Here is a 10,679-nt window from a genome sequence, read left to right on the forward strand (position 1 = left end):
CTGAGGAGGCGCGGCTTTGTTAAGCCAGGTGTAACTTATTCAGGTGAGTGCGCGTCCACGGCTTTCTTAAATAGACCCCGAGGTCGACCACAGATTCACCGATGCAGCAATGGAGAGGGCACGTGCGGCTTACTTCTCACCCAATGAGCAGCGTCTCATCATGGACACTTATGAAGAGGTAAAACATATAATCATGAAGAAAGGAAACACTGCAGCGATAATAAAGCAGAGAGAGTGCGTGGCAAACAATTGCGGACCGCCCTCTTCATACAAGGTACATTATTCCAGTATACTGTACATGGAATCAATCGTTTTATTCATTCATTAATCAACCAGTGGTGTTATGTGGACTGTCTGACTTTGGATTGTCTTGCAGTGTAAGACAAATTGACAAATTAAAAGAAAAACCTTAAGGAAACTGGACTTAGAAATTAAGAAACTAGAGAAAGAGTTAAGTGATTTTAATGCACATTGTAAGCATGACGCAATGTATTAATCAGTGTTATTTCTCTCTTTCTCTCCCCAGCTCCAATCAGACAGTGACTGATCACATTATTTGTCATACTTTTTTATAGCATGTTTTTAGTTAAACAGTTGCCTTAATAAGGGTTTTTTTTTGTTAAAATAGCTGTCTTTATAAGGTGTTTTGTTAAAATAGCTGCTTTTTGCAGTTTCATTAAATAGCTGTTTATATCAGGATTGTATTTTCATGTTTTGTTTTTATAAAAAGTATAAATCGCTTAAGATAAAAGCAAGTCATCTGAGGAAGCAGATAGCACTGGCAGATGTCAAGCTCCAGTGTGAAAAGAGAAAGCTGCAGGACATGGAGCTTGACAGACAAATTAAAAGAAAGACCTTAAGGAAACTGGACTTGGAATACATTGACTGTGATGCAATGTATTAATCAATATTATTTCTCTCTTTCTCTCCACAGCTCAAAGCAGACACTGACTGATTTTGGTATTGTTGATTAAATAAAATGAAGTCAAAGAATATTGTCGTTTCATCTTCATGTTTTCATTCATTGATGTAAAGTATACTGGAGTTATTGGTCCAGTTAACTGGGAATATAATTTGGGAAGGTCATACAGTTATGAAACCTAATAACCACTAATTGTGTTAATGCCAAATACACCTACTTGTATGGTTATTCCAACAATTAATCCTTTTATTGGTAAGGATATGTGCATATCAAAGTATGTTTGGGCTATGACAAGCAAAATGTTTTGTTAAATGTTTTTTTTTTATTATTGTAGGCTTAATGTATTTTGTTCAAAAATGAGGCAAATTTGTACGTAAGGACATGAAATGACGGTAAAACACATTGATTTCGGATTGCAGTGACAGCTGACTGGACAGATAAGGCACCAGGCTAAACTAAGCCTGGTTGTTTAGCCTGGTCGGGACCAGGCTAAGTGCACAGAATAAATCTCCATGGCAACATATGTGCCTCTGCTTTCGAACAACTGAATCAATGCTAAATTAAGCCGGGATAACCAACATATCCCAGCTTAATCCCTTATCTAGGTTTCGAACAACAGGCCTCTCATATCTGTAGTTTAGTGTCAACACAACTTTCACATCATAATAATCTCAGCACAGGAGTAAAAAATGGTGTCTGACCTCAGAGTCTCCAGTTTACAGTGTGGACTCCCCAGTCCAGCACACAGCTGCTTCACTCCTGAATCCTGCAGCTTGTTGTCACTCAGGTCCAGCTCTCTCAGATGGGAGGGGTTGGACTTCAGAGCTGAGGCCAGTGAAACACAGTCGACCTCTGCCAACCAGCAGCCCCTCAGTCTGAATGAAGAATAAATGATGTGGATAAAAATCATTAATAAAACAATCAGATGTGTTCAGGTGTTAAATGTGTAGCTTAACATTACTATGTCCTGATCAATGAGCTTTGCCCTAAACTGAGTAGAGTGACTTTGTCATTGTGTTTTTGTGGATCATCATGATGTCAGCCTTCTACAGACATCATCCAAATGTCACCACAACATTCATTCACCTATTCATATCAACACAGATTAACAACATGCTGCTGATCTCAGTCAAGTCTGTATTTAGAGGATCAATATCAAATCAGACATGTCGGACTAAAACACTGTTCATTCATTCATTCATTTCTTACATGACCTTCATACTGTATTTGTATATGGAATAAAAAGGAGAGGGACACATTTGTTCAAGTTTGTTCAACAGCCACATGCACATTAAAAGAGTTATTGGTGGCAGTAAATATTCCTCCTGTCCATACTGAGTGTGAAGTGGTCTCTTCTTAACTCAGCTACACTGTAAGAAATGTCTTCATAAGTTCAGATGAAACTAATATGAAGCTTCAGCAGTCTGAGTTATCCAAATCAAGAGGGTGTGGACCAAAGTTACAGACTGTTTAGCACCAAACTCCCTCTTTGAGTTACTGTTCCTCCTCTGCAGCTCAACAAGAAACTTATTTATTTGGATAAACCCCTTGAGATGCATCATCTCGTTTTCGAGGGGGTCCAGACATATAACAAACATGGACTCAACAATACACAAAAACAGAAACCAATAGACAAAAACAAACAATACAACAAAAAAAAACCAAAAACAAAAACAAAACAGAAGACAAACCACAGTTAACATCATGACAACATTAGGACAATACAACCATAAGAAGGCCACAATGGCCAACACTGAAACAACAGCAAATAATGTATATGATTAAATCACCAAATCAGAGAGGTCACACAGTTTCACTGAAAACAAGAACAGGCCACCTTAAAATGAGAAGACAAATGACTCTTGTAAATAACAAACGATGAAATAGATCTGATGTTAGCTGGTAAATTATTCCAATCTGTTGGCGCTTTAAACATAAATGATCTTGTGCCGAATGATTTATTGACTCTAGGAACAGAAAAACAGAGATGGGTAGAATGTCTGATATGATAATTTGATGTATACGGTATAAGAAACTGCTGTAAATAAGGTGGATAATTAAAATAAATACATTTTTATATAAGATGTAACCAGTGCATATGTCTTCTCACATTCAATGATGGCCAGTCGAGTCTATTATACATTGTGCAGTGATGGGTGAAGTAAGAGCAACCTAGGACAAATCTGCAGAGTCTATTATAGGTTGTGTTAAGTGAAGCAAGATCAGATTTGTGAGCATTTTGATATACGACATCACAATAATCCATGATTGGAAGTGTCAGTTGAGTGGCAAGTTTCTTGCGGACATTGAATGTAAAACAGTTACGGGAGCGATATAACATATTAATACCAAAGTTGACTCTCCGTAGAACATGATTTATATGAAGATTAAAAGTAAGTTCAGAATCTAGCCATACACCGAGATATTTAAAACTGTCAACTTTATGCAATGATTAGCCATCATTGCAGTTTATAACACAACAGCCAGGTTTGGATTTCAATTTTTGCTTGGTACCAAATATCATGATGTAGGATTTTGATTTATTGAGAAGAAGTTTATTACAAAATAACCATTCCTGTACTGAGGTGAAATCAGATTGAAGAGAGGATTGAATCTGTGGTATGTCAGGCCGGGATGTATATATGATGGTGTCATTGGCATAAAGTTGAACACGGCATGTAGCAAAACTTGATGGTAGATCATTTACATATATAGAAAATAACAGTGGGCTGAGAGTTGACCCCTGGGGAACACCACGTTGCTGAATAAGCAGATCCGACTGAAATCCATTCAAGACAACACACTGTTTTCTGTTGTGAAGGTATGAGCTAAACCACTGAATTGCATTAAGAAAAAGGCCTATATTAGATAATAAAGTTTGTCTAACAGCAAATAACGATCAACAAAATCAAAGGCTTTAGTTAAATCAATGAATATCGCACCAGTGAGCTCACCATTATCTGCAGCAGAGAACACATCATTCGTAAACTTTAGGAGGGCAGTTGTTGTTGAGTAATTAGACCTGAAGCCAGACTGGAATGGTGATAATATATTATTGATAGTGAGATAATGGGAGAGTTGATTATAAATTAACTTTTCAAATACTTTAGCGATGGAACAAATGATTGAAATTAGCCTGTAATTATTGGTGTCAAGTATATCGCCACCTTTATGAAGTGGAGTGACGCGAGCCCATTTCCAGACAGCTGGTAACTCACAGGTGGACAGTGAAAGGTTGAATAAATCAGCAAGTGGATATATTATAACATGTAAAGCTAGTTTGATGAACCTGTTCTCTAGACCATCAAGTCCTATGCTACTGTTCATTTTCAATTCACTGATGGTGTTCTGGACCTCTAATGGAGAGATTTTCCTAAATGAAAAAGAACTGGAACATGCTGAAATATTGCTAGAAGTGCACTTAGACAGATAGGATACAGGTAGTAGTGAGGAACAGACAGTTGAGAAATACTGGTTGAAGGTTTGGGCAATAGATAATGAGTCATGAACACACAGACACTTTGAAAACTCTGGGCTGCTGCACACACACCAGTTGAGCCTCAACACATGCTTGTTGGAGGGGGCGGAGCCTGTCAGCTTCAGCTCCACTAGTTTGGAGTCCACATGTGTCTATCTTTGCTTTTAGGTGGATTACAATAATAAATGACACGTTTGGAAGATTTTATTCCACTTACAGTGATGTAACCAGAGGCTGTTAAGTAACGTCACCTGTGTGGGTCGAGGAGGAGGAGGGAGAGAAACGCAGCCCAGCGACAGGAAAACACAGTAAAGACTCTCACACTGAGCTCAAATCAAAGCAGTGCACATAAACAAGGTAAATAACATCAATAAAATATTTGCTTTCTTTCAGAGGGATGGGGGATCCCACTGATAGAGGAAACACTTGATAGCAACTGGGATTGTTCTACAGCACATCAGTCAACACATGGATGCATAGGGAAACAGGAGCAAGGATTTATATTATATATATCCAAAAACAAACAAACAAACACCTACATAAGCAAGTGAACTGACCTCAGAGTCTCCAGTCTACAGTTTGGACTCTCCAGTCCAGCACACAGCCGCTTCACTCCTGAATCCTGCAGGTACTGGTTGTGACTCAGGTCCACCTCTCTCAGATGGGAGGGGTTGGACTTCAGAGCCGAGGCCACGACTTCACAGTGAGTCTCCGAGAGTCCACACCTAGTAAATCTGACATGACACATATATTACAAAATCTGTTATTGTCAAAGAGACACTTTATATTTACTTTATGGATTTGATGATAAAACAGTTTGAAATATCCTGTTTTGATGGACTGAAAATAGTTAAGAATAAAAAAAGAACACAAAGAATTCAAACTAATTAAAAGCTGATTCATGACCAGAATTACTGCCTCGTGGTCGTATGCTTCACCAGTCAAGTTACACTTACAGTTTACATCCACGTCTGTCCAGACTCACATGTGTCCATGACAGTAGACAATGACTCAAATATGAATGTTGCTGCAAGGAAGCAAATTATTCTAAAACACAGACGCTTCACACACATCTTCAACCCGACAGCACAGAAGATCTATACAATCAGCACAGTTTCAAGATCAGTGTCACCAACTCAGTCTCTGACCAAATGTCTCCCCTTCTGTTCCTGAGATATGACATTAAATAATGACCAGAAACATGTTTCCACAAAACATGATGATGTCACAGTGAAGGTGACCTTTGACCTTTAGGGTATAAAATCTCATCACTTCATTATTTTATCCTGTTAGACATTAGTGTGAAGTTTTGTCATAATTAGTGAATGAATTCTTGAGTTATGGCCAAAAACATATTCTGTGAGGTCACAGTGATCTTGACCTTTGACCACCAAAATCTAATCAGTTCATTCTTAAGTCCAACTGGACGTTTGTGCCAAATGTAAAGAATTTCTCTCAAGGTGTTCTTGAGATGTCGTGGACAGACTGACAACCCAAAAACATGATGCCTCTGGCCACGACTGTCGCCGGCGCCGAGGCATGAAAAAAGAGATAGCAACAACTGGATAAAAGCAGTTTTTAGGACTTCAGAAATCTCCTTTGGCAAATGATACAGATCTTATTTTAACTTTTTAAGCATAGTGGTGAATAAACTCAGGTATTATCTGCATGTCTGATTCTATAAAACACCTTACAGAACCTTCTTATGGAGTAATAACTTTACTGCTTTCACTCAGAACCATCAAATACTGCCATACTGTGATGAAATGCTGCTGTGATTAAACCTCAACAACAACCTCTGAAGTCCATCATTTGTTTTATCAGGTTCACCTCCATCACACAAAGGTGACAAACAGTAAAATATTAAATGATTATAAATACATAGAAGAACTGTGTTAGCTTACAGAGCCTTTCTGCAGTTCCTCACAGCTAGAATCAGTCTCCGTTGTCCCTCCCTTGTTGTCTTGTATTTCTTCACGTCCAACTCATCCAGAACCTCCTCTGACATCTGCAGCATGTAGGCCAGAGCTGAGCAGTGGATCTCTGAGAGTTCCTTCTCTGATCTGTTCTCTGACTTCAGGAACTTTTGGATCTCCTGATGTACTGAGAGGTTATTCATCTCCAGCAGACAGTGGAAGATGTTGATGCTTCTGTCAGGAGAGATCTTGTTCATGTTCATCTCCTTCAGGTTGTTGATGGCTCTCTGGATGATTCCTGGACTGTTGTCTGTCCGACCCAAAAGGCCTCCTAACAGTCTCTGGTTGGACTCCAGAGAGAGGCCATGAAGGAAGCGGACAAACAGATCCAGGTGACCATTTTTACTTTGGAGAGATTTCTTCATGGCTCTCTGTAAGAAGACATCCAGGGATCTGTAATTATCCTGGTCTGTCCCCAGGAAGTCCTCCAGTACCTTTGTGTTCCTGTTGGTGAAACAGTGGAACAGGTAGACTGCAGCCAGAAACTCCTGAACGCTCAGATGAACGAAGCAGTAGACTGTTTTCTGGAAGATCACAGACTCTCTTTTGAAGATCTCTGTACAAACTCCTGAGTACACCGAGGCCTCTGTGACATCAAGACCACAGCGCTCCAGGTCTTCTTGGTAGAACATGATGTCTCCTTTCTCCAGATGTTCAAACGCCAGCCTCCCCAGCTTCAGAAGAACGTCCCTGTCAGCCTCCGTCAGCTCCTGTGGACTGGTCTCATGTCCCTCATCATACTTGTGCTTCTTCCTCTTTGTCTGAACCAGCAGGAAGTGTGAGTACATGTCAGTCAGGGTCTTGGGCAGCTCTCCTCTCTGCTCTGTAGTCAACATGTGATCCAGAACTGTAGCAGTGATCCAGCAAAAGACTGGGATTAGACACATGATGTGGAGGCTCCTGGATGTCTTCATGTGTGAGATGATTCGTCTGGACCGCTCTTCATCACTGACTCTCCTCCTAAAGTACTCCTCCTTCTGGGCGTCAGTGAAGCCTCGTACTTCTGTTACCCTGTCAACACATGCAGGAGGGATCTGATTGGCTGCTGCAGGTCGGGAAGTTATCCAGACGAGAGCCAAGGGAAGCAGCTTCCCCTCAATGAGGTTTGTCAACAGCACGTTGACTGATGACTTCTGCGTGACATCAGTCACAACCTCATTGTTGTGGAAATCCAGAGACAGTCTGCTTTCATCCAGGCCGTCAAAGATGAACAGAACTTTACAGACAGTGAGCTCCTCTGCTGTGACCTTCTGTAATGTTGGATGGAAAACACGGAGCAGAGTGAGAAGACTCAACTTCTCATCTCTGATCAAGTTCAGCTCCCTGAACGAAAGCAGAATCACCACACTGACATCTTGGTTTTCCAAACCCTCGGCCCAGTCCAGAGCGAATTTCTGCACTGTGAAGGTTTTTCCAACGCCAGCGACGCCGTTGGTCAGAACCACTCTGATGTGTTTCTGTTGGTCAGGTAAGGCTTTAAAGATGTGCTGACACTTGATTGGAGTTTCATGGAGGGTCTTCATCTTAGAAGCTCTCTCAAGCTGCTTCACCTCATGTTGGGTATTAACCTCTTCACTCTGTCCCTCTGTGATGTAGAGCTCAGTGTAGATCCTGTTGAGGAGGGTTCCACTTCCTGTTTCATCACTTCCTTCAGTCACACGTTCACATCTCCTCCTCACACTGATCTTATGTTCATCTAAAACCTCCTGCAGACCACTGTCTGCTGAAAGAGAAGGAAACATGAGAGACTAAAGAAATAAATCTAAAATCTTAAGATTATATTGTTGATTGACATTAAAACAAGCAACATGAAAAAATGAAGGTTTTATACATTAGTTTTATAAAATCTTTCATGTCTACACTTTACAACACAAATAAACCAAGAAGAATCCTGTTTTCAGACATGATGACATCAGCAGACAGATGTACAGTCTTACTTTGTACAGTGCTGGTCTGACTGGCTGTCTGCAGTCCAGCTCTTGTTCTGGATCTGTCTCCACACTGGGGACAGGAGGAGTCTCCTGATGAAGCAGACTGGTCCCAGTATGAGCTGATGCACTGTCTGCAGAACCAGTGTCCACAGCTGGTAGAGACTGGATCCTTCAGGACGTCCTGACACAAACTACAGCAGGACGGCTGCTCCTCCACAGAAACATGACTCCTCTTCTTCCCTCTGTGGAGATGAACACATTATTTAGATCTCGTCCTGCAAACTGTGCTGCAAATTATTTGCTTTATTCACACACTCAGTCACAGGCACTTCAAATATCTCATGGTGGAGCTTCATGAAAACCTCCTGAGTAATGTTGTGCTCCACTGTGAGACGACTTTCAAAAGGCAAAAAGCTCCCTCATGTTTTTCAACAGACTCTTACTTTGTGTCTGAGGGTCCAGGTTCATTACTAAAGACTAGAGGAAGACCTTTACTGTCGTCACTCTTCAAAGACAGCTGACAGCTGGACACTGGAGACTCTGATCTGTCCCCGTCTGCCTCTAAATCAGCCATCTTCTCAAATCTGAGAGAACTGTAACACACATACACAGTGTGATGAAGTCAGTAACTTCTTATTTATAGGACATGATTACATATTGGGTGGGTATTTCTATGACATATAGTAAGAGAGAGCCGGGTCAGTTGGGACACTTTTGTACTGACACTAAATAACCACAAAATAAAAATAATAGTGATGAAAATAATTTGATCTCTGAACAGATACAGGCGTCTGCTAACAATCAGGTTTTTTAGAGCCCAACCCAAACGTGAAAGGCACAGTTTAGTTAAATCTACAAGAAGTGCTTTTTCCAAAATTTCTGACTCACCAGGACAGGTGGGACACTGGCTGAAAAAATGTACATTGAAAAAAAAAAAAAAAAAGGTCTAAATTTAAACACCTCAGCTCATGGTGGATGACACAGTTTCTTTCTACCTTGCTAAATAGGCGGCACTGTCCGACCCCGCTCTCCACTATAACAGACTAAACAATGAATCAGAATAAAAATCAGCTGATTAATCAATAATGACAGTAATCAGTATTTTTATAGTATCAACACTCACCGTGTCTCAGACGACCTGTATTCCTCTGACTGCTCTGTCGACCTTAAAATGGAGTCTGAACACACTGACTTTGGACTTTCAGGTTTTCCTCCTTTTGGCACCTCGAGACACACACACACACGCCCAGGGAGCAGTCGTGGCTCGCAGCTTGTCTTTCAAAATAAAGATTTGTGGTCCAGCCGGTTTATCAAGGAACATTCTCTGTTCACCTCACAGTGGCAGGACTATCATACAGTTTGTAGACATGCACCAAGCAAGGAAAATACAAAAGAAGCAAAGGTCATGATGTCAGTGACAGCGTAAGATGAGCCAGACTTTGGTGTCAGTTCCGTTGGAGTCACACTATAATCCATCACGTCTTTGTTGTTTCAGCTTTGACTGAAAAATCCTTCCACCAGATTAAAAGCACACCTCACGTGATGCTGACTGATGTTTTATATCTAAATGTGTGCATTTGTTTAACCTGTTATTGGTCTCCAAACAGATCATGGCTCTGTCTCAAGCATCTGGTTGTCATATATCAGCTCAGGAAGGACCCAAATGCAGAGCAGCAGACAGATCGAAGGGTTAAACAGGAAACTAGAAAAAAAAGGGTGATTAAAAGTCCAAAAGAAAGAGGAACCAAAAACTAAAGTGAAAACCAACCAGGATAACATGATGAACACAGGGACGAACTCAGGAAAGAAACCCAAAACAGAACACAAGAGACCAGAAGCAGGAAACGGTGCAGGGAACGACACCATGAACACGGGGATGAACACAGATGAACTGACGAGGAACAAAGTGAAACACACAGGTACATATACACAGAAAACTAATCACAAGAGCGAGACACAGCTGGAGTAGGTGGACACCGGCAGAAGGAGGGGAATGGGGATTGGCTGACAACAAGGGTGTGGTGGGGAACACTCGGGTGGAGCAAACAAGACTTGAGCCGTTTCTCAATATGCGCTCTTGTGCGGACTTGTGTTCTTGTGGACTTGTGACACGTCATCAGTCACAGCCCAAGTACTGGATGTGTTCTCGCCATGCCCCTTTTACCGCGGGATACATCGGAGCAGACTTGTGTGGACATAAGACAGCCAGGTATCCCAGCATGCATTTAGCAACAATCATCGGAAATGGCGAGTGAGGGAAAGGCGCACAATTGTAAGTCGTAATTACCGATACCGAACCGAACGTAGTGTTTTCATGCGTAGTTTAAACTTCAAACCCGTGGTCGATGTATTAATATAGAGCCCACTTGAAT

The 10,679-nt window shown here is 41.1% G+C and overlaps 1 protein-coding gene across 1 annotated transcript; it reads right to left on the bottom strand.

Moving 5' to 3' along the window:
• Positions 1-6,300: 6,300 nt before the first annotated feature.
• Positions 6,301-9,555, bottom strand: LOC144459701 (protein NLRC3-like). The gene is made up of 4 exons (XM_078164167.1): positions 9,431-9,555; positions 8,751-8,900; positions 8,314-8,549; positions 6,301-8,099 (listed from the first exon to the last, which is right to left on the bottom strand). The coding sequence occupies exons 2-4, from the start codon at positions 8,879-8,881 to the stop codon at positions 6,301-6,303; spliced, it is 2,166 nt and encodes a 721-aa protein (XP_078020293.1). The 5' UTR covers positions 8,882-8,900; positions 9,431-9,555.
• Between the last annotated feature and the right edge of the window lie 1,124 nt (positions 9,556-10,679).

The sequence above is a fragment of the Epinephelus lanceolatus genome, chromosome 22, assembly GCF_041903045.1.
Source record: "Epinephelus lanceolatus isolate andai-2023 chromosome 22, ASM4190304v1, whole genome shotgun sequence".
NCBI lineage: Eukaryota > Metazoa > Chordata > Actinopteri > Perciformes > Serranidae > Epinephelus > Epinephelus lanceolatus.